General features: G+C 33.5%; 1 protein-coding gene and 1 pseudogene across 1 annotated transcript; both read left to right on the top strand.

The window, feature by feature from the left end:
- Positions 1-8,829: 8,829 nt before the first annotated feature.
- Positions 8,830-10,709, top strand: LOC125818386 (uncharacterized; annotated as a pseudogene).
- Positions 10,710-24,445: 13,736 nt separating this feature from the next.
- On the top strand, positions 24,446-24,949 carry LOC125818024 (uncharacterized). Its single transcript, XM_049497529.1, has one exon. The coding sequence runs from the start codon at positions 24,446-24,448 to the stop codon at positions 24,947-24,949; it is 504 nt and encodes a 167-aa protein (XP_049353486.1).
- The last annotated feature ends 1,366 nt before the right edge of the window (positions 24,950-26,315 follow it).

Raw genomic sequence — 26,315 nt, 5'->3', positions numbered from 1 at the left:
AGTGTGCTAATAAACTAGAAATCATGACTCAAATAATTCTAATACCTAATAACTAACATAAATTTATTCAATCATATATATGATATTCAGAAATATATGAAATTAGTTCTGCATATTTTTTTAACAATATACCTTTGCCTCTTGCTCAGACATGCTATCTGAAATATCTGAGTGGATTTCAGATTTTTCCATATTAACTTTTAATTATTTTTATATCTTTTGGGGAGAGAGTGTTTTTAAGAAAATGTTTATTATGTTAGGCATTGCCTGCCTCCTTTAAGTTACATATCCTTTCTTTATATAGAAAGGATTTTCATACTACACTACAATAATGTACTACTATTCACCTTAACACTTGTCACCTAATAAATTACACCCCCTACCATTCCTTACACATGCTCATCCTTATTATGACACACATTATGACTCACTACTTAACATTATGACACACTACTATTCACACCATACTTTATTGGCTATTTTACAAGACAAATAATTTTACTCTTATCTCATCTTTTTATTTTGTCCGCATCTCATCTTCATTATCTTTTTTTTTTATCTTCTCATCATCTTATCTTCTTATCATCTGCTTCCGTCTTTATCTCTTTATTACAGCTGGACGTCTGAGATTATATTATCTTCTTCGTTACATTTTGAACATATATGGTCAGGGTACTTGTGACCAATTAGCTTGCAATATCTGGTTAATAATTCTGCCGAAATAAATCCTTCTTTTAGTGCTCGTGTCGTAGGTCGTTCTTCTGGCTTAAGTAGTGATAAAATCCATCTTTGGACTTCATCCATATCTGCTTTCCTTAGCTCCTTTGAATTGGAATATATCATTAGCTGGTCTCTTGCATAGTAGCACCATATAACGTTTCCGTTTAAATAGTTATTTGCTAGCTCTTGTATAATCGTTGATATACCAATTATCCTTTTGTTGGCATAAAATCTCGGTATCTCTATTTTGCATATCTCTTTTTGTTGTCCGATATCCTCGGGTATAATCATATCTTTAGTTAATCCTATCTTGATAACCTGTATTGAAGGTTTTATTTCCTCGTATAATATCTCCGCTAGTGCTGTATAGAATTTTATATAAAATAAATTTCCTTTCGTAACTCTTTTGTATGTGACGAATGCTTTGTGTAGTTCTGGTATTCCACTAACTTCTTCTTTGTCGTATGTGTATACAGTATTTAACAATTCGTAGTTGTAACATGTTCTTACTAAATTAGTATTAGTTTTCGGTTGTGCAATTAACTTGTTATATCCTTGTAACTTTTGTGTCAAATAATCCGAAGTTGTAACAAAATCCAAACATATTGTGAGATAACTGGTAATGTAAATGTCCTTCCGCTTACATTGGCCTTAGAATTCTCTTGGTTGATCATGATACAACTTCTTTATCAAATATAACAACAATTCTTGAAGAACATTCTTTTAAAGGTATGACAATATTATATCTCTTTTAGTTTTCTCTGATATGTGTTGGAGTTCCCCCCCCCCCCCCCCCCCCATATTTTTGTTGGATCTTCTACATAAAATTTGTACTTATATTCTATAGTTAAAGAAGTGAATTTCCGTAAAATTGATGATGTTTTTTTTTATCATAAATGAAACATAAAATTCAAATTTAAATTTATTTAGAGTAATTTCAGGTTGAAGCTTGAAGAAGAAAACTAGTTTATTTTATTGGCAAAAAAGTATTTGATGCACATGCCTAAAACTTTTAGTCAATTTTAACATGTGTTTCAATCATGTATGACTTAGCGTAGGTATAGATGAATAAATTACAGTAGTGCTGAATGAATTTGTTATATTTGTTGTTGTTTCAATAAATTATGGTTGAAATTTATCATTTATGATTCTCGAGAACATAACAAATGGATGTGACATAGTTAAATTATCTACCTAATGGATGTTTGAGAATATAAGTTTTTAAAAATATTAAATCTGAATCGTCTAACATAAACAGTACTATATCAATTGTTTAAACGCTCAATCAGAGCATGTTGTAGTTTAAATATCTAAAGAAAATTTATTATAAAGTGTAAAAGGTTATCGATATATTCAACCTTATGAAAATATATTCACTTAATCGTCAAATTTATCAACATGCTAACTTAGTTGTATTTTAAATGGAAAAGAATCAATTGGATTCTTAGGCAACAAGATTAAATTACTTAATTTATCAAAGACTTGAATGATTTAGTCAGTTAGCATCAATCAAATATAAATATCTATACTTCTAATGTAATATTATTAGTCAGGTCATACTACCTTTATCCGTGTAATAATATAAAGGAAAGGGAAGATATACCACTAATTATTATGAAAATATCCCTCAATATATAAAACTTTTTTGTGATATTTTCTGAGTTTGATTTTTGTTTATGTAGTAACTGCAATCGAACAAGCAACTATAGCTCTATCCATTCTCCTGGAACAGATCGATCAATTTGACTTGGTCATGGTGGATGTCAACATGCCCGAAATGTACTACCTTGAGTTCATCAAATCCGCTCAACTCATCAAAGACAAACCTATCATTTGTAAGACCATTTTATCAAAATCTTAACTATTTTATGTGGTTTAATTAGTGTGTACTATTCAATAATTCAAAAGTGTCAATATCACACATCATTACTGAACTTCAGCTACTGTAATAATAATGTCAAAAAATTGACTTCTAAACACACTAATGTTACTTGTAGTTTTTCTATATGTTTTTTGTTGTCAAATTCTATATTTATATATGTTCCTTACAAACGTGGTGTATATATTTATGAATATCTAACTTCTCTTGATAATTCCGGATACCTCATTTAATGTTTTGTTCTGATTTTTCTATATTTATATATGTTCCTTACAAACGTGGTGTATATATTTTTTGGAAATCGTCCATTTCATCAATGAAACTCAAGGATGTATGGAAGCATGTGAAGAACTACAATAACAAGGCAAATGAAATATCACAATACTACAAGGCTAATCAAGTTCATGCTATGGATAATACATCTTGTCCTACGAAAGTGCAAGACAGAAAGGGAAAAAGCATAGCGAATTGCTCTGAGACTTATCAAGATCAAGCAGTAGGTTCTTTAATAGAAAAAGATGAGACAAAAAGGTCTATGAGAATGAGAAGTACTAATAAGGAGGCACAAGATAAAAGTAGCGGTACTTTACAAAAAGAGGAGGATCATTCTTTGCTTTCGAAAATAACTACAGTAAGACCACAAAAGAAAAGACGACACCTGCAATGGACAACAGATCCTGATAAGAAATTAGACGAGGTTGTTCGCGAGTTAGGAGAAAAAGGTAAGTATTTAAAGACTTAGTTTTTATCCTAACAGAGATAAGTAGAAAAAACAAGAATGTCGGTTAAGGAAATTCTTAAGTAGACATTTTCTGAATGTTCACAATTTTAGTGTTGAATTCTCATTATTTGTCTTGCCATGTCGATTAATCCCATCTTAAAGATGTTCTGGAGAGGATGTGTGTGCTGAACTTGACCGCGAAACAGCTCACCGACCATCTAAAGGTATTCAAGTATGAAAAAAGTAGATGACATAGCGTAGTTATGACATTTATGATTCGAGGTTTGGTCGAATTTTCCTAATATATTTTCATCTTTATGACCTTATGCAGGAATACCGATCCCAACAACAAGCTCCAAATGTTCTATTAGCTACTACAATGAACTTCAACGAGGAACACCATTCCAATGTGTTGGATTCAAGAGACTTCTCTGAATTATTACAAGGTGCAGACATACCTCAACCATCTGAAGTTCCTTTTGTGCCTTCACCGAGTTCAAATGATTGTTCCTTGAACGGGTGGGGTGAGTGGTTTAATGAATTGCTAGAACTTGACGATTTCGAGCTGAAATTATGCTAGAAAATCAGAGTTGTTAGATCTTCCAACTGGCTAGATTACATTCCTAATATACATTAATGCACTTCTAGAGAAATTTGGCACTTTTATATGTGACGATAGAATGTAATTGGAAAAGATGTTTGATAGTTTTTATTGATCTATCGTTATTGGCCTCTGTAAAACTCAAACAATCTTTATCTTTTGTTTTCTTTTTGCATATATTTTCTTGTCATTTTGTGTGTTTGCTTTATCATAAGACATGGAAGAGCTAGTCGTCGTTGGGGCTAATAGCATAACTGCTCTATGCTCTCAACTTCCAACTGCCTACTTCGGCAAACTTGTAATATTGTATGTATCGAATTGTGGAAGATCTGAAGCTTCAAATGCTGTTAAATCTGGAGGATTTGTTTCTCGCCAAGCGTGCTCTTGAATTTCCATTTCTAAGAGTAGTGTGGATTCATGAATGCCCTGAAATGAAGACGCTTGTCCAACAAGGAATATCTATCAGTACACCGATTCTCAAAAGTGTGAACAATGATGATGAGGTAAAAGTAGTTTATTCAGTAACTATGACTAAATTTCTATTTAATTTCAAATAGTGATGTTAGTTTATCTATCAATTTCTAGGTTTATGATTCGCTCGACAAATATATAGTGTTTAGTTTCAATTACGCTGCACCCCAAAATGGAGCATTAAAATAGAGAATAAAATAAGAAAAATTTAAGAGAACTACTTTGAAACAGAAGTTTCTCATACTTATGCACACTTAGGACTGTTAACTAAGAGTAAATTGACGGAAGCATCATAACATGTCAATGCAAAGTGGTTAATAAGTTAACTGAGATTGTTGATTTCATTCCCATTTTCTGTATTGAAGTTTGTGAAAACAAATCAACGTTTGCTCTTTCACTAGCAATGGTTGGAATCACCTCGTAAGAAGACAGAGTAATGTGAATTGCTATGTTGCTCGAATCCTCCAGTGGTAAAACTTTTATAGAGCATCAGATATCTGTGCTGATGGACGTAACAAGTAGAGGCAGATTTAATAGCTAAATCAGCCCTCTGCTCCTGAATTCTTCCTTTCATTATATTTAATACCTAATATGTAGCTTTATTTTCTCATGGCATCTTGCATTCTATGTCATTTTGAAAGATTTTGATGAACACCTTATAGGATACGCACGTTCATCCATATTTAATCGAACCCTATACATAGCATGATAGCATCCACGTCGGCGTACTTCCATTAACATTAACGGGTTTCAATGGAAAATCAAGAGAAAATGTTGGCGTTGTATAAAAACTCCATTGGAGGCTCATTAATAAACAAACAATTCTATTCTACTTTTGTGCAACTACATGGTATCAGCGCCAAAATACGCTAACGATTACGCCATCCAAGATCCAATTAATTTTTTTTCTGTGCATAAATGGGCCCTTCCACCTTCATTGTTAATGCCGACGCAACCCCTGTCCTCAAACAGCTAATTAAAGGCCCATTGCCATGCCGCTTCATGGTCATGACCTCTTTATTAATCTTGACAACACCAAATTGTCCCCTCCCCAAAGAGTCACCACTAATGGACTTGAGATGTCCAACCCCAAGTACAAAGATTGGTTTCGTTAGGATAAACTAATCCAAATTTCTCTCATGGCCTTTGTTGATGCCACAATTGCATCCATTGTAGCTTCTGTGCTCATCTCTAAAGCTGTGTGGGATCAACTTCACACTTCCTTTGCAAACAAATCACAAACCCACATCTTCAGCCTTCGTACCGTCTATGTCGAGTCAGCAAAGACCACAAATCAAGAGTTGAATATATGCGAGAGATTCACTCTCTCTCCGATGAACTCAACACAGCAGATTCACCCATCAATAATGAATAACTCGTGGTGAAAATATTGAGTGGACTCGAGCCATATTTCCGTGAGATCTCCGCGGCCATACGACACAAGACTCTCCAATAAGCTATGAGCAACTTTTTGATAAGCTTATTGTTCATGAACTATTCCTCAAACATGAGGACCTCAAGAAGAACAATCGACTCCCACCCAACAACAATAATTGGTGTCCCCAAAATAGGCAGCATACTCAAGGCAACACTTTCCAGTGGTGCAACTTACCACACCAATCTTCACCAACTCGTTGTCAACTTTGTGATAAATTTGGGCATACAACAAGTGTTTGCCTCTCCCGATCTCATAACCACTTTGAAGCAAAAGCAAATTTTGTTGCACAAACAACCCCAAATGACCCCTGGATTCTCAATTCAGGTGCGTCTCACCATATTACCTCCGATACCAACTCCCTCCACAATGTTTAGGACTTTAAAGGGATCGAGGAAGTGACAATTGGTAATGGTAATGTGTTTTCAATTACTCAAACTGGTAATATTTATTTTAATGCATCAAATACTGCGCACCTTCAAACTCTCTAATATTTGTGCGCTCTCGCTATCAAACACTAATTTATTTCAGTGCATCAGTTTTGCATAGACAATCTAATCTCAATAATTTTTTCCTTTTAAATTTCTTATGAAGAATCTAACAACAGGAACACCTCTATTGCAACCCGAATAAACTAAGACTCTATGTATGGCTGTCACTATCTCGACCAAACATCAACTTCACCATCGTTGGAGATTCCTTACATATGTGACATCAAAGATTGGGCCACCCATATTCTTGGGTTTTATTTTCAATTTTAAGTAATTCATGTCTTTCGTATTCTTCCAAAGACAAGTTTACTTTTTTTAATTCTTGTTATTGCAATGAAGCACACATATTTCGATTTTCTCCAAATACTTTGTCCACCAAATTGCCATGAGCAATAATTTATAGTGATTTGTCCCCCATTCCTTCTATTGATAAAAAGAGATACTATTATCTCTTTGTTGATCAGTACACCAAATACATTTGATTGTACATGATGAAAAACAAAACATATTGTAACTCCTAGTAAATAGGAACAAATAAACTTATGTGACATAACTGAATAATAAATTTTACAAACTTAAAGCCTAAATTAACCGAAGATATATGACCTATCCTTATATACAACAGTGGCACGGCCTCTATTAGAAAGAAATGTCCAAATGCAAGCCCAAATAAAAAAGATTGGGTCACATGAAGCCGAAAAGGGGGCCAGCCCATACTGCTTAATGTTCAAAGACAATCTTTTCTTATTTAGAAGTTTCCTAATTTAAAATTTCCTAGTTAAAAAGTTTCCAAGTTATTATTTCGAGAAAAGTAGAATTTGAATCTCATTCTATTAGGGATAGGTTTTCCATATATATAGGGGTGAATTTTGCTCTTTTTTTTTATCAGACATGATTGCTATTATTTGAGATTATTCTCTTCTTTACACCTTTGTGTGTGGTGACTATAAATTTATCTTACAACCTTATAAGGAAACACATGAATTTTTTGAATGGACTAAAAAAGAAAGTAAAATAAACAAATTGAAATCGAGGGAGTAATTGATTCCATATGTGTCGCGTAAATTAAACAAGATCAAGATTAAATTATTTTGAACACAAATTGGTAGATTATAAACATCTGGCTTAATTACACCTCCCTAAGATAATGACTACACTATACACTAGTTATTGACTTGCTATAAATGTAGATTTTTTAAATATGATATTTCCCATCTCTATTAACTAATTGTCCAAATTTTATCTTTCATTTAGTATAAGGTAGTAGGAAAAAAAAAGAGTAACCACAGAAAGAGAACAAAAATTCAAAATTCTCTTCTTTTTTTTGTCTCTCATAATCTTCATAGGCTAAAAGATGGATTGTGAGATAACTGGTAATGTAAATGTTCCTTCAGCTTACATTGGCCTCAGAATTCTCTTGGTTGATCATGATACAACTTCTTTATCAAATATAACAACAATTCTTGAGGAACATTCTTTTAAAGGTATGACAATATTATATCTCTTTTAGTTTTCTCTGATATGTATTGGGGTTTTTCCCCCCTTATTTTTGTTGGATCTTCTACATAAAATTTGTACTTATATTCTATTGTTAAAGAAGTGAATTTCCGTAAAATTGATGATTGATGTTTTTTTTTTTATCATAAATGAAACATAAAATTCAAATTTAAATTTATTTGGAGTAATTTCAGGTTGAAATTTGAAGAAGAAAAACTAGTTTATTTTATTGGTAAAAACTATTTGATGCACATGCCTAAAACGTTTAGTCAATTTTAACATGTGTTTCAATCATGTATGACTTAGCGTAGGTATAGATGAATAAATTACATTAGTGCTGAATGAATTTGTTATATTTGTTGTTGTTTCAATAAATTATGGTTGAAATTTATCATTTATGATTCTCTAGAACATAACAAATGGATGTGACATAGTTAAATTATCTACCTAATGGATGTTTGAGAATATAAGCTTTTTAAAAATATTTCATTTGAACCGTCTAACATAAACAGTACTTTATCAATTGTTTAAATGCTCAATCGGAGCATGTTCTAGTTTAAATATCTAAAGAAAATTTATTATAAAGTGTAAAAGGTTATCGATATATTCAACCTTATGAAAATATATTCACTTAATCGTCAAATTTATCAACATGCTAACTTAGTTGTATTTTAAATGGAAAAGAATCAATTGGATTCTTAGGCAACAAGATTAAATTACTTAGTTTATCAAAGACTTGAATGATTTAGTCAGTTAGCATCAATCAAATATAAATATCTATACTTCTAATGTAATATTATTAGTCAGGTCATACTACCTTTATCCGTGTAATAATATAAAGGAAAGGGAAGATATACCACTAATTATTATGAAAATATCCCTCAATATATAAAACTTTTTTGTGATATTTTCTGAGTTTGATTTTTGTTTATGTAGTAACTGCAATCGAACAAGCTACTATAGCTCTATCCATTCTCCGGGAACAGATCGATCAATTTGACTTGGTCATGGTGGATGTCAACATGCCCGAAATGAACTACCTTGAGTTCATCAAATCCGCTCAACTCATCAAAGACAAACCTATCATTTGTAAGACCATTTTATCAAAATCTTAACTATTTTGTGTGGTTTAATTAGTGTGTACTATTCAATAATTCAAAAGTGTATTTAAACGTGTCAATATCACACATCATTACTGAACTTTATCTACTGTAATAATAATGTCAAAAAATTGGCTTCTAAACACACTAATGTTACTTGTAGTTTCTCTATATGTTTTTTTTTTTTGTCAAATTCTATATTGATATATGTTCCTTACAAATGTGGTGTATATATTTATGAATATCTAACTTCTCTCGATAATTCCGGATACCTCATTTAATGTTTTGTTCTGATTTTCATTTTTGTTTAGTGATGTCTCCAGAGGTGACGATAGAAATGGTAAAAGAAGCAACAACACAAGGGGCATGCTTAATTTTTCGGAAATCGTCCATTTCATCAATGAAACTCAAGGATGTATGGAAGCATGTGAAGAACTACAATAACAAGGCAAATGAACTATCACAACACTACAAGGCTAGTCAAGTTTATGTTATGGACAATACATCTTGTCCTACGAAAGTGCAAGACAGAAAGGTAAAAAGCATAACGGATTGCTCTGAGACTTATCAAGATCAAGCAGTAGGTTCTTTAATAGAAAAAGATGAGGCAAAATGGTCTAAGAGAATGAGAAGTACTAATAAGGAGGCACAAGATAAAAGTAGCGGTAATTTAGAAAAAGAGGAGGATCATTCTTTGCTTTCGAAAATAACTACAGTAAGACCACAAAAGAAAAGACGACACCTGCAATGGACAACAGATCTTGATAAGAAGTTAGACGAGGCTGTTCGCGAGTTAGGAGAAAAAGGTAAGTATTTAAAGACTTAGTTTTTATCCTAACAGAGATAAGTAGAAAAAACAAGAAAGTCGGTTAAGGAAATTCTTAAGTGGACATTTTCTGAATGTTTACAATTTTACTATTGAATTCTCATTATTTGTCTTGCCATGTCGATTAATCCCATCTTAAAGATGTTCTGGAGAGGATGTGTGTGCTGAACTTGACCGCGAAACAGCTCACCGACCATCTAAAGGTATTCAAGTATGAAAAAAGTAGATGAGATAGCCTAGTTATGACATTTATGATTCGAGGTTTATTCGAATTTTCCTAATATTTTTTTATCTTTATGACCTTATGCAGGAATACCAATCCCAACAACAAGCTCCAAATGTTCTATTAGCTACTACAATGAACTTCAACGAGGAACACCATTCCAATGTGTTGGATTTAAGAGACTTCTCTGAATTATTACAAGGTGCAGACATACCTCAACCATCTGAAGTTCCTTTTGTGCCTTCACCGAGTTCAAATGATTGTTCCTTGAACGGGTGGGGTGAGTGGTTTAATGAATTGCTAGAACTTGACGATTTCGAGCTGAAATTATGCTAGAAAATCAGAGTTGTTAGATCTTACAACTGGCTAGATTACATTCCTAATATTCATTAATGCACTTCTGGAGAAATTTGGCACTTTTATATGTGACGATAGAATGTAATTGGAAAAGATGTTTGATAGTTTTTATTGATCTATCGTTATTGGCCTCTGTAGAACTCAAACAATCTTTATCTTTTGTTTTCTTTTTGCATATATTTTCTTGTCATTTTGTGTGTTTGCTTTATCATAAGACATGGAAGAGCTAGTCGTCGTTGTGGCTAATAGCATAACTGCTCTATGCTCTCAACTTCCAACTGCCTACTTCAGCAAACTTGTAATATTGTATGTATCGAATTGTGGAAGATCTGAAGCTTCGAATGCTGTTAAATCTGGAGGATTTGTTTCTCGCCAAGCGTGCTCTTGAATTTCCATTTCTAAGAGTAGTGTGGATTCATGAATGCCCTGAAATGAAGACGCTTGTCCAACAAGGAATATCTATCAGTACACCGATTCTCAAAAGTGTGAACAATGATGATGAGGTAAAAGTAGTTTATTCAGTAACTATGACTAAATTTCTATTTAATTTCAAATAGTGATGTTAGTTTATCTATCAATTTCTAGGTTTATGATTCGCTTGACAAATATATAGAGTTTAGGTTCAATTACGTTGCACCCCAAAATGGAGCATTAAAATAGAGAATAAAATAAGAAAAATTTAAGAGAACTACTTTGAAACAGAAGTTTCTCATACTTATGCACACTTAGGACTGTTAACTAAGAGTAAATTGACGGAAGCATCATAACATGTCAATGCAAACTGGCTAATAAGTTAACCGAGATTGTTGATTTCATTCCCATTTTCTGTATTGAAGTTTGTGAAAACAAATCAACGTTTGCTCTTTCACTAGCAATGGTTGGAATCACCTCGTAAGAAGACAGAGTAATGTGAATTGCTATGTTGCTCGAATCCTCCAGTGGTAAAACTTTTATAGAGGATCAGATATCTGTGCTGATGGACGTAACAAGTAGAGGCAGATTTAATAGCTAAATCAGCCCTCTGCTCCTGAATTCTTCCTTTCATTATATTTAATACCTAATATGTAGCTTTATTTTCTCATGGCATCTTGCATTCTATGTCATTTTGAAAGATTTTGATGAACACCTTATAGGATACGCACGTTCATCCATATTTAATCGAACCCTATACATAGCATGATAGCATCCACGTTGGCGTACTTCCATTAACATTGACGGGTTTCAATGGAAAATCAAGAGAAAATGTTGGAGTTGTATAAAAACTTCATTGGAGGCTCATTAATAAAACAATTAGTATTAGTTTTCGGTTGTGCAATTAACTTGTTATATCCTTGTAACTTTTGTGTCAAATAATCCGAAGTTGTAACAAAATCCAAACATATTGTGAGATAACTGGTAATGTAAATGTCCTTCCGCTTACATTGGCCTTAGAATTCTCTTGGTTGATCATGATGCAACTTCTTTATCAAATATAACAACAATTCTTGAAGAACATTCTTTTAAAGGTATGACAATATTATATCTCTTTTAGTTTTCTCTGATATGTGTTGGAGTTCCCCCCCCCCCCCCCCCCCCCCATATTTTTGTTGGATCTTCTACATAAAATTTGTACTTATATTCTATAGTTAAAGAAGTGAATTTCCGTAAAATTGATGATGTTTTTTTTTATCATAAATGAAACATAAAATTCAAATTTAAATTTATTTAGAGTAATTTCAGGTTGAAGCTTGAAGAAGAAAACTAGTTTATTTTATTGGCAAAAAAGTATTTGATGCACATGCCTAAAACTTTTAGTCAATTTTAACATGTGTTTCAATCATGTATGACTTAGCGTAGGTATAGATGAATAAATTACAGTAGTGCTGAATGAATTTGTTATATTTGTTGTTGTTTCAATAAATTATGGTTGAAATTTATCATTTATGATTCTCGAGAACATAACAAATGGATGTGACATAGTTAAATTATCTACCTAATGGATGTTTGAGAATATAAGTTTTTAAAAATATTAAATCTGAATCGTCTAACATAAACAGTACTATATCAATTGTTTAAACGCTCAATCAGAGCATGTTGTAGTTTAAATATCTAAAGAAAATTTATTATAAAGTGTAAAAGGTTATCGATATATTCAACCTTATGAAAATATATTCACTTAATCGTCAAATTTATCAACATGCTAACTTAGTTGTATTTTAAATGGAAAAGAATCAATTGGATTCTTAGGCAACAAGATTAAATTACTTAATTTATCAAAGACTTGAATGATTTAGTCAGTTAGCATCAATCAAATATAAATATCTATACTTCTAATGTAATATTATTAGTCAGGTCATACTACCTTTATCCGTGTAATAATATAAAGGAAAGGGAAGATATACCACTAATTATTATGAAAATATCCCTCAATATATAAAACTTTTTTGTGATATTTTCTGAGTTTGATTTTTGTTTATGTAGTAACTGCAATCGAACAAGCAACTATAGCTCTATCCATTCTCCTGGAACAGATCGATCAATTTGACTTGGTCATGGTGGATGTCAACATGCCCGAAATGTACTACCTTGAGTTCATCAAATCCGCTCAACTCATCAAAGACAAACCTATCATTTGTAAGACCATTTTATCAAAATCTTAACTATTTTATGTGGTTTAATTAGTGTGTACTATTCAATAATTCAAAAGTGTCAATATCACACATCATTACTGAACTTCAGCTACTGTAATAATAATGTCAAAAAATTGACTTCTAAACACACTAATGTTACTTGTAGTTTTTCTATATGTTTTTTGTTGTCAAATTCTATATTTATATATGTTCCTTACAAACGTGGTGTATATATTTATGAATATCTAACTTCTCTTGATAATTCCGGATACCTCATTTAATGTTTTGTTCTGATTTTTCTATATTTATATATGTTCCTTACAAACGTGGTGTATATATTTTTTGGAAATCGTCCATTTCATCAATGAAACTCAAGGATGTATGGAAGCATGTGAAGAACTACAATAACAAGGCAAATGAAATATCACAATACTACAAGGCTAATCAAGTTCATGCTATGGATAATACATCTTGTCCTACGAAAGTGCAAGACAGAAAGGGAAAAAGCATAGCGAATTGCTCTGAGACTTATCAAGATCAAGCAGTAGGTTCTTTAATAGAAAAAGATGAGACAAAAAGGTCTATGAGAATGAGAAGTACTAATAAGGAGGCACAAGATAAAAGTAGCGGTACTTTACAAAAAGAGGAGGATCATTCTTTGCTTTCGAAAATAACTACAGTAAGACCACAAAAGAAAAGACGACACCTGCAATGGACAACAGATCCTGATAAGAAATTAGACGAGGTTGTTCGCGAGTTAGGAGAAAAAGGTAAGTATTTAAAGACTTAGTTTTTATCCTAACAGAGATAAGTAGAAAAAACAAGAATGTCGGTTAAGGAAATTCTTAAGTAGACATTTTCTGAATGTTCACAATTTTAGTGTTGAATTCTCATTATTTGTCTTGCCATGTCGATTAATCCCATCTTAAAGATGTTCTGGAGAGGATGTGTGTGCTGAACTTGACCGCGAAACAGCTCACCGACCATCTAAAGGTATTCAAGTATGAAAAAAGTAGATGACATAGCGTAGTTATGACATTTATGATTCGAGGTTTGGTCGAATTTTCCTAATATATTTTCATCTTTATGACCTTATGCAGGAATACCGATCCCAACAACAAGCTCCAAATGTTCTATTAGCTACTACAATGAACTTCAACGAGGAACACCATTCCAATGTGTTGGATTCAAGAGACTTCTCTGAATTATTACAAGGTGCAGACATACCTCAACCATCTGAAGTTCCTTTTGTGCCTTCACCGAGTTCAAATGATTGTTCCTTGAACGGGTGGGGTGAGTGGTTTAATGAATTGCTAGAACTTGACGATTTCGAGCTGAAATTATGCTAGAAAATCAGAGTTGTTAGATCTTCCAACTGGCTAGATTACATTCCTAATATACATTAATGCACTTCTAGAGAAATTTGGCACTTTTATATGTGACGATAGAATGTAATTGGAAAAGATGTTTGATAGTTTTTATTGATCTATCGTTATTGGCCTCTGTAAAACTCAAACAATCTTTATCTTTTGTTTTCTTTTTGCATATATTTTCTTGTCATTTTGTGTGTTTGCTTTATCATAAGACATGGAAGAGCTAGTCGTCGTTGGGGCTAATAGCATAACTGCTCTATGCTCTCAACTTCCAACTGCCTACTTCGGCAAACTTGTAATATTGTATGTATCGAATTGTGGAAGATCTGAAGCTTCAAATGCTGTTAAATCTGGAGGATTTGTTTCTCGCCAAGCGTGCTCTTGAATTTCCATTTCTAAGAGTAGTGTGGATTCATGAATGCCCTGAAATGAAGACGCTTGTCCAACAAGGAATATCTATCAGTACACCGATTCTCAAAAGTGTGAACAATGATGATGAGGTAAAAGTAGTTTATTCAGTAACTATGACTAAATTTCTATTTAATTTCAAATAGTGATGTTAGTTTATCTATCAATTTCTAGGTTTATGATTCGCTCGACAAATATATAGTGTTTAGTTTCAATTACGCTGCACCCCAAAATGGAGCATTAAAATAGAGAATAAAATAAGAAAAATTTAAGAGAACTACTTTGAAACAGAAGTTTCTCATACTTATGCACACTTAGGACTGTTAACTAAGAGTAAATTGACGGAAGCATCATAACATGTCAATGCAAAGTGGTTAATAAGTTAACTGAGATTGTTGATTTCATTCCCATTTTCTGTATTGAAGTTTGTGAAAACAAATCAACGTTTGCTCTTTCACTAGCAATGGTTGGAATCACCTCGTAAGAAGACAGAGTAATGTGAATTGCTATGTTGCTCGAATCCTCCAGTGGTAAAACTTTTATAGAGGATCAGATATCTGTGCTGATGGACGTAACAAGTAGAGGCAGATTTAATAGCTAAATCAGCCCTCTGCTCCTGAATTCTTCCTTTCATTATATTTAATACCTAATATGTAGCTTTATTTTCTCATGGCATCTTGCATTCTATGTCATTTTGAAAGATTTTGATGAACACCTTATAGGATACGCACGTTCATCCATATTTAATCGAACCCTATACATAGCATGATAGCATCCACGTTGGCGTACTTCCATTAACATTGACGGGTTTCAATGGAAAATCAAGAGAAAATGTTGGAGTTGTATAAAAACTTCATTGGAGGCTCATTAATAAAACAAACAATTCCATTCTAATTATGTGCAACTACATGGTATCAGCGCCAAAATACGCTAACGATTACGCCATCCAAGATCCAATTAATTTTTTTCTGTGCTCAATGTTGTGACGAAAAGATGAAAATGAAAATCTATAATAAAGAACACCAAGTTTAACGTATAAAAATCCTTCAAAACGAAGGTTACCACCACGGGATTGACAAGATCACAATTGTTTCACTAAGAGAGTTAAAATTATTCTTCTAATGGCTACACAACAAGTGCCAAAAGAGAACAAACAATAGCTACACCAACAAAAGATAAATAGAAAGAAACACCACCCAAACCCAGCTGCTGTTCGATACCTAAAACAGGATCTTTCTGACTTCTAAATCCGATCTCCACCGTTCAAATCAACCAACAAGATGTCAGGAACACTCAGTACAAATTTCAATCCGATCCAACGGTTAGTTAATCGGAAAACACAATCTGAAGGTTGCTGGTCGGAATAAAAGACTGCAGCAAAAGAACCCTTTTTTTCTTCTCTCTTATCTCTTGTTGAAAGCTCTCTCAAAACTTCTCTTATGTCCTAATGTCTTTCAAAGACAATACTAATGAGCAATCTGAATTATTCTCTCAAGACCATCCTCTATTTATAGAGTTGCATTTTTCCTTACAAAGCCAAAACCAACTCCAAAGATGATTACTACTCCAATCCTTTTCCTAATAGAATTGGAAACCAAATAAAGAGAATAATTCAAATCCTTTTTCAAGTAGGATTAGGTCATGAGCCATTGGCTGGAACATGAGCAATAGCCCAACGCTCAAATGGCCCCTTCCACCTTCGTTGTTAATGCCGACGCAACCCCTATCCTCAACACCTAATTAAATTCAACCCATCATCACAAAAGCCCATTGCCATGCCGCTTCATGGTCATGACCTCTATCATAATCTTGACAGCACCAAATTGTCCCCTCCTGAAACAGTCACCACTAATGGACTTGAGACGTCCAACCCCAAGTACAAAGCTTGGTTTCTTTCGGATAAACTAATCCAAATTGCTCTCATAGCCTTTATTGATGCCACAATTGCATCCATTGTAGCTTTTGCGCTCATCTCTAAAGTTGTGTGGGATCAACTTCACACTTCCTTTGCAAACAAATCACAAACCCACATTTTCAGCCTTTGTACCGTCTATGCCGAGTCAGCAAAAACCACAAATCAATTGTTAAATATATGCGAGCGATTCTCTCTCCCTCCGAAGAACTCGCCACAGCAGGTTCACCCATCAATAATGAATAACTCGTGGTGAAAATATTGAGTGGACTCGGGCCAGAGTTCCGTGAGATCTCAGCGGTCATACGGGCACGAGACTCTCCAATAAGATATGAGCAACTTTTTGATAAGCTTATTGTTCATTAACTATTCATCAAACAGGAGGACCTCAAGAAGAACAATCAATGCCCACCCTAGAACAATAATTGGTGTCCCCAAAATAGGCAGCATACTCAAGGCAACAATTTCCAGTATCCGGTGGATACTTCCAAGTGGTGCAACTTCCCACACCAATCTTCACAAGCTCGTTGTCAACTTTGTGATAAATTTGGGCATACAACAAGTGTTTGCCTCTCCCGATCTCATAGCCACTTTGAAGCAAAAGCAAATTTTGTTGTACAAATAATGCCGAATGACCCCTGGATTCTCAATTCAAGTGCGTCTCACCACATTACCTACGATACCAACTCCCTCCACAATGTTTTGGACTTTAAAGGGATCGAGGAAGTGACAACTGGTAGGGGTAATGTGATTTCAATTACTCAAACTGGTACTATTTATTTTAATGCATCAAATACTGCCTTCAAACTCTCTAATATTTGTGCGCTCCCGCTATCAAACACAAATTTATTTCAGTGCATCAGTTTTGTACAGACAATCTAATCTCAATAGAATTTTTTCCTTCAAAATTTCTTTTGAAGGATTTGACTACAGGAACACCTCTATTGCGGCCCAAATAAACTAGGAGTCTATGGATGGCCGTCACTATCTCGACCAAACATCAACTTCGCCATTGTTGGACATTCCTTACATCTGTGGCATCGAAGATTGGGCCACTCATATTCTCGAGTTTAATTTTTCATTTGAAGTAATTCATGTATTTTGTATTCTTCCAATGACAAATTTACTTTTATTAATTCTTGTTGTTGAAATGAAGCGCACAGATTTCCATCTTCTCCAAATACTTTGTCTACAAAATTACCATGAGCAATAATTTACAGTGGTTTGTGGTGCCCATCCCTGGTTCCCTCTATTGATAAAAAGGGATACTATTGTCTCTTTGCTGATCAGTATACCAAATACATTTGATTGTACACGATGAAAAGCAAAACATATTGTGCTAACCTAATGTAAAAAAAAAAAATTAAAAACAAACTTAATTTTTTTTGGAGGGGTGGGGGGCTGAGGGGAGGGGGGTCGTGGGTAGGGGTGGAGTGGGGTGAAAAAATAAAAATTTGAAATTGGAAATATTTTTTGAAAAACAAACTTTAAATTTTATTTTAATTTTTTGGGGAGGGGGTGGTAGTGGGGCTGGCCGGGGGGTGGGAGGGTTAGTGTAGGAGTGGGGTGGGGGTGAAAAACAAAAAATTGAAATTGAAAGTATTTTAAAAAACAAGCTTTAAATTTATTGTTTCAACAAAAAAAATTGTATTGAAGTTGGAGGAAAGTTTTGGAAAATGTTTACGTTACTTTTTTAAGGGAAGTCATTTTCCTTGAATTTGAGGAAAATGAGTTGATTTGGAAAATATTTTACCCAACCAAACATGAGAAAATATGTTCATACCTGTCACGCCCCGAGCCTACACCCTGGGCGGGATCGGCACTCGAAGACCATTGTTGGCCCCAAGTGAACCCTTGGCTTGGCATACTTAACTCAGCGGAAAACTTAACTCAACAGAATAACTTCATGCAATGAAAGTTCATAAAACCACCTAACTAATGAAAATTGGCCAAAAAGGCAACTCGAGTCTCAAAATAGAATATCTATATATATACATAGATGAGAGACTCAATACTAACTAACTGACTGTCTATGAAGCCTCTATAACACTGAGATGGATATTGGGACAAACCCCGCAACATCCTAATAAAGCAAAACTAGGAACACAAAATAACATAGTCCTCCGGAAGGCAAGGAGGCTCACCACTAACTCTGGAGTGCTCAGCTGGATCAACGGCGTGCTGGATGCTGATCCTGGGTACCTGCGTCTGCATCATCATAAGATGCAGGCCAACTGGCATCAGTACATTGAATGTACGAGTATGCGAGCTGGAAAGCTAAACAACAACTTAAACTTGAAAGGAGTACAAAGGAACTCTTAAGTTCGCTCTGTTCGACTCATGAATAACCGAACTCAATATAAAGCAATAAGACATATACAATATATATAAAGCTTGTAAAACAGTGTAAACAACTTAGTTCGTTAAGGATAAAACAATAACAAACTCAATTTTACTTATATAAAAGTAATATTACTTTAGTGGGAGATTGTTTAACCGACAACCACCACTATGAGCCCTAGTGAGGATACAACGTTTTATCTCATGTTGCCCAAGGACCATCCTATACCTTGCCGTGATGTGGGACCTTACTTAACTTAGTGGATCCACTAGCTTAACTTACGTGATCATCTAAAAAGTATGACCCGTTAAATCCCATGTTTGGCTACATGGTTCTTATGGAGAGTTTAGTTAATATGAACTCGTGTCCCCAATTCGGTGCTCATTACTACTCCCAAAAATATACTTTAGCTCATAAGTGTTTTAAACACATCTTTCTTTAGTTTGAGATAATTGCTCAAAGCTTAGCCCAAAGGCTCTCTTGGAAAAACATAGTTCCTTTCTTACTCAAATGTAAAAACATTTATAAACTTCTTTGGGAATACTTAGTTCCCTAATAACTTTTGAGAAATGAACTCAACTCTATACTCTTGGCTTAACTTGAAACTTGAGCCTTAAAACGAAGTTAAAACGTTCAATAAAGACTCTTGAAAAACTTTAAAGACTTGCTTTGACTTGCTTCTTAACTTCTAGACTTGACTCTAACTTCACTTGACTTTGATCCTAACTTTCCTCGAATTGGATTACAGATTTAAGGGTAATGATCTCATGTTTATGGATGAGTTCGTAATGTTTAGATGTACCTTAGGGTGTTGAAAACAACTAGAAAACATAGGTACATTACCAAGGAACATGTATGAAAAAGTGGGGAAGGGATGAGGAGAACTGGCGTCCTTGGCGCTCTGAGAGGCGCGGGGCGCCAGCCCTCAAGTTTCAGAGGGGCTGCTGGGGCGTTCTGCATGGCGCGCCGCCCCAAGGGGGGGACTTCAGAACCCCTGCTGGGGTGCTCTGGCTGGCGCGACGCCCTACCCTTTTTCCCCGAAAAACTGACTTTCTTCCTTAGTTTCTCTAACTCTAAACCCTCTCAACAACAAAGGTTCTTTCCCCAAACACTTAGAATCATTAAAACCCTTAATATACAATAGCTTCAACTCGAAATCACACTCGGAAACACGTACCAAACCAACAAGAAACTTCAACAACACAACCACAAGAATTCAACAACCACAACCAATCTTTTCTCGGAATTAAAACAAGTATGGCGTGTGGGGGAATGAACCAACCCAACACTATGATCTCACATACCTTATTAGGGATCACCCCCGACGAAAACCATGACGATCTTGACGAACTTTGCTTTTTCTTCACTTTCTCCTCTTCTTTCTCTCTTCACTCACAACCCTAACTCTCACTTTTAAAAGGGAAAAACTGAATTAAAATCAGTCTAGACCCTTAATATAACCAAAAGAAATGGTTAGGGAAAAGACCAAAATACCCCTACAAATTCGGACTAAACTGCCCTAAGCCAACAGCCCAATTTCCAAAGGGCATAACTCACTCATACGAACTCGAAATCAAGCAAACTCAGCGGCGTTGGAAAGATCATTCCAAGGGCTTTCCAAAAATAACTGGATATACACCTAACTTATTCTGAGCTAGGAGTTATGACTGTTTCAAGTTGACCAAAAACTCTTTTTTTTTCCATACTTGACTAAATTTCCAGATTTTGAATTCTTTCCAAAAATGACTATTTCCAATTATAAGCTTCTTCATAGTTATTCCAATTTACAAGATGTTACAATACCAAACACACCCTATATCATAGCTCAGTATGCTTTGTTCAACTATATATATTTGTTCAGCTTTATCATATCCTGCATGCTCAGTACCTTTCAAATACTAACGCATACTCTGCGCTATATCTTTTCGTAATGTAGGTTCAGGTCCTCAGAATTCAGATATGTGTAGATCGGTTTCCGATACATAATCAACAATATCAGTGGTGAGTCCTCATTCTTCGAGGACGACATACATGTTTCTTATTTATTCAGTCTTTCATTTTAGTTTCAGTTTTGCTAAAGTTAGTTGGGGGCATGTCCCAACATCTCTAGTCAGTTAGAGACTTTTAATCAGACATAGTTAGATTCAGTTTTAGTATTTGAGTTTGATCTTCCAGTTGTTATTAAACTCATAGCCTTTTATATTCAGATAGTTTTGGGTATTCCCCATCATTTCAGTTAATTATGGTTTTAAGCTTCCGCACAATATTTCTTATCTCAGCTTAATATGCTTATGATATACCAGCTCAGGGTTAGCTTCGGGTCACTCGTGATCCTAGGTCCCATGTTTATGTCAAGGGGGTAGGCCTCGGGGTAGGACACCTAACTCCTAGAAAATAGGAACAGATAAACTAACGTGACATGTCCTTAATAAGTTTTACAAACTTAAAGCCTAAACTAACCGAACATGACTTATCCTCTGTTAGAAATAAGTGTCCAAATGCTACCCCAAATAAAAAAGATTGGGGTCACATGAAGCCCAAAAGGGGGCCAGTCCATAATGCTTAATGTCCATAGCCAAAGTTTTCTTATTTAGAAGTTTCCCTAGTTTGAAATTTCCTAATTAAAAACTTTTCTAGTTATTATTTCGATAAAGGTATAATTTGAATCTCATTCCATTAGGTATAGGTTTTCCCTATATATATGGATGGATTTTGATACTTTTTATTAAACATGATTCCTATTATTTGAGATGATTTGAAATAAAATATATTATTTTAGATGATTCTTTTCTTTACACCTTAGTATGTGGTGACTATAAATTTATCTAATAACTTTATAAGGAAAAAGATGAACTTTTTTGAATGGACTAAAAAAGAAAGTAAAATAAACAAATTGAAATCGAGGGAGTAATTGATATCATATGCACCGCGTAAATTAAACAAGATCAAGATTAAATTATTTTGAACACAAATTGGTAGATTATCAAAATCGTGCTTAATTACACCTCCCTAAGATATTGACTACACTAGTTATTGACTTCCTATAAAAGTAGATTTTTTAAATCTGATATTTCCCATCTCTATTAACTAATTGTCTAAATTTTATCCTTCATTTAGTATAAGGTAGTAGGAAAAAAAAGAGAAACCAAGAAAGAGAACAAAAATTCAAAATTCTCTTCTTTTTTTTGTCTCTCATAATCTTCATAGGCTAAAAGATGGATTGTGAGATAACTGGTAATGTAAATGTTCCTTCAGCTTACATTGGCCTCAGAATTCTCTTGGTTGATCATGATACAACTTCTTTATCAAATATAACAACAATTCTCGAAGAACATTCTTTTAAAGGTATGACAATATTATATCTCTTTTAGTTTTCTCTGATATGTGTTGGAGTTTTTTCCCCCTTATATTTGTTGGATCTTCTACATAAAATTTGTACTTATATTCTATAGTTAAAGAAGTGAATTTCCGTAAAATTGATGATTGATGATTGATGTTTTTTTTTATCATAAATGAAACATAAAATTCAAATTTAAATTTATTTGGAGTAATTTCAGGTTGAAATTTGAAGAAGAAAACAAGATTATTTTATTGGCAAAAAGATATTTGATGCACATGCCTAAAAATTTTAGTCAATTTTAACATGTGTTTCAATCATGTATGACTTGGCGTAGGTATAGATGAATAAATTACACTAGTGTTGAATGAATTTGTTGTATTTGTTGTTGTTTCAATAAATTGTGGTTGAAATTTGTCATTTATGATTCTCGAGAACATAACAAATGGATGTGACATAGTTAAATTATCTACCAAATGGATGTTTGAGAACATAAGTTTTTTTCTAAATATTTAATCTGAACTGTCCAACATAAACACTTTATCATTTGTTTAAACGCTCAATTGGAGCATGTTGTAGTTTAAATATTTAAAGAAAAATTATTATCAAGTTGGATATATTCAATCTTATGAAAATACATTCACTTAATCGTCAAATTTATCAACATGTTAACTGAGATGTATTTTAAATGGAAAAGAATCAATTGGATTCTTAGGCAACAAGATTAAATTAATTAACTTATCAAAGACTTGAATGATTTAATCTCTTAGTATCAATCAAATATTCATGTATATACTTGTAATGTAATATTATTAGTGAGGTCATACTACCTTTATCTGAGTAATAACATAAAGGAAAGTGAAGGTATACCACTAATTATTATGAAAATATCCCTCAATATATAAAACTTTTTTGTGATATTTTCTGAGTTTGATTTTTGTTTATATAGTAACTGCAATAGAACAAGCAACTATAGCTCTATCCATTCTCCGGGAACAAATCGACCAATTTAACTTGGTCATGGTGGATGTCAACATGCCCGAAATGAACTACCTTGAGTTCATCAAGTCCACTCAACTCATCAAAGACAAACCTATCATTTGTAAGATCATTTTATCAAAATCTTAATTATTTTATGTGGTTTAATTAGTGTGTAGTATTCAATAATTCAAAGTGTATTTAAACGTGTTAATATCACACATCATTACTGAACTTTATCTACTTTAATAATAATGTCAAAAAATTGACTTCTAAACACACTAATGTTACTTGTAGTTTCTCTATATGTTTTTTTTGGGCAAATTCTATATTTATATATGTCCCTTACAAACGTGGTGTATATATTTATGAACATCTAGGGTGTGTTTGGTATAAAGGAAAATATTTTCCGAAAAATATTTTTCAATTTTCTCATGTTTGATTGGGTTAAATGTTTTGGAAAATATTGTCCAAATCAATTCATTTTCCTCAAATTTAAGGAAAATAACTTCCATTCAAAACTTTAGGAAAACATTTTTCAAAACATTTAACCCCATCCCCAAAAACTTTAAGTTTGTTTTTAAAAAATATCTTCAACTTCAAAATTTTATTTTTTCACCCGGTCCTCGACACCCCCCCCCCCCCCCAAAAAATAAATAATTGAGTTTGTTTTTAAAAACTATTTTCAACTTCAAAATTTCAATTTTTTTTCACCCTTCACTCGATCCCTCCCCCCCACACCCAAAAAATAATAATAAGTGTTTTAAAAAAATATTTTCAACTTCAAAATTTCATTTTTTCACCCCTACCCTCGACCCCCCACCCATCCGCCTACCAGCTTCCCCACCCCTCAAAAAAATTTAAGTTTCTTTTTAAAAAATATTTTCAATTTTAAAAATTATTTTCTACTCAGTAAAAATAAAAGATATTTCTCAAAAACATTTTTCATTCATAAATAAGACACTAAAATCTTTTCAGAAAAATATTTTCTACTCACCAACCAAACATGAAAAAATAAGTCAAAATCTACTTGTTTTCCAGGAAAACATTTTCCTTCGTACCAAACACACCCCTAACTTCTCTCGATAATTTTGGATACCTCATTTAATGTTTTGTTCTGATTTTTCATTTTTGGTGTAGTGATGTCTCCAGAGGTGACGATAGAAATGGTAAAAGAAGCAACAACACAAGGAGCATGCTTAATTTTTCGGAAATCGTCCATTTCATCAATGAAACTCAAGGATGTATGGAAGCATGTGAAGAACTACAATAACAAGGCAAATGAAATATCACAACACTACAAGGCTAATCAAGTTTATGTTATGGACAATACATCTTGTCCTAAGAAAGTGCAAGACAGAAAGGGAAAAGGCATAGCGAATTGCTCTGAGACTTATCAAGATCAAGCAATAGGTTCTTTAATAGAAAAAGACGAGCTAAAAAGGTCTAAGAGAATGAGAAGTACTAATGAGGAGGCACAAGTTAAAAGTAGTGGTACTTTAGAAATAGAGGAAAATCATTCTTTGCTTTCAAAAATAACTACAGAAAGACCACAAAAAAAAAAAAGACACTTGCAATGTACACCAGATCTTGATAAGAAATTAGACGAGGATGTTCACGAGTTAGGAGAAAAAGGTAAGTATTTAAAGACTTGGTTTTTATCCAAATAGAGATAAGTAGAAAAAACAAGAATGTTGGTTAAGGAAAATCTTAAGTAGACATTTTCTGAATGTTCACAATTTTACTATTGAATTCTCATTATTTGTCTTACCATGTCGATTTATCCCATCCTAAAGATGTTCTGGAGAGGATGTGTGTGCCGGACTTGACTACGGAATAGCTCACCTGCCATCTAAAGGTATCCAAGTATGAAAAAAGTAGATGAGATAGCCTAATTTATGATTCGAAGTTTTGTTGAATTTTTTTCATTTTTATGACCTTATGCAGAACTATCAATCACAAACACAACAAGCTTCAAATGTTCAGCCAACTATTACAATGAACTTCAACGAGGAACGTCATTTCAATGTGTTGGATTCAGGGGACTTGTCTGCAAATTTCAATGAATTATTTCAAGGAGCAGACATACATCAACCATCTGAAGTTCCTTTTGTAGCTTCACCGAGTTCAAATGATGATTCCTTAAACAGGTGGGATGAGTGGTTTAATGAACTTCTAGAACTTGATGATTTCGAGCTGAAATTATGCTAGAAAATCAGAGTTGGTAGATCTTACAACTGGCTAGATTACATTCCTAATATACATTAATGCACTTCTTGAGAAATTTGGCACTTTTATATGTGAAGATAGAATGTAATTGGAAAAGATGTTTGATAGTTTTTATTGATCTATCGTGATTGGCCTCTGTAGAACTCAAACAATCTTTATCTTTTGTTTTTTTTGCATATGTAAGGATCAACGATATATTTTCTTGTCATTTTGTGTGTTTGCTTTATCATATGACATGGAAGAGCTAGTCGTCGTTGGCAGTGGCGGATCTATGAAGGGCTGTGGGGGTGCCACGCCACCCCCGAACTTCGACGGAAACTTTATATATACATAGGTATATACATATAATATTTATACAAATATAAAGCGTGGCACCCACAGAAAAAAAATTGGCTGTGGTGCCACGGTAGGAGGGCAACTTTAGAAGGCTGATGTTGCGGGTTTGAATCCCATTTGTAGCTTTTTTTTGAGAAATTTGCTGCATACGTTTTTTAAGAAAAAAAAGAAGCTCCAAGCACCTTTTTTTAAGGAAAAACAGCTGGCACAATTTTTATTTTTATTTTAATAATTGTTATTGACTTAAATTAAATTAATTACATTATTACTCTTTTGACTTTTCTTTTATTTGATTAAATACTCAATAAAAGTGTAATATCTTATTATTTATATTTTATTGATTGATTTATGATATATATCGAAAAGACGAATAATTCAATCAAATATAAAATTAATTTAATCGATAAGTCTATTTGGCACCCACGAACTCTAAATCCTGGATCCGCCACTGGTCGTTGGGGCTAACAGAAT

This window comes from Solanum verrucosum, unplaced genomic scaffold (genome assembly GCF_900185275.1).
Source record: "Solanum verrucosum unplaced genomic scaffold, falcon-dt-bn FXZP01000253.1, whole genome shotgun sequence".
In the NCBI taxonomy this organism is placed as follows: domain Eukaryota; kingdom Viridiplantae; phylum Streptophyta; class Magnoliopsida; order Solanales; family Solanaceae; genus Solanum; species Solanum verrucosum.
This window is presented reverse-complemented; position numbering and strand designations above follow the sequence as displayed.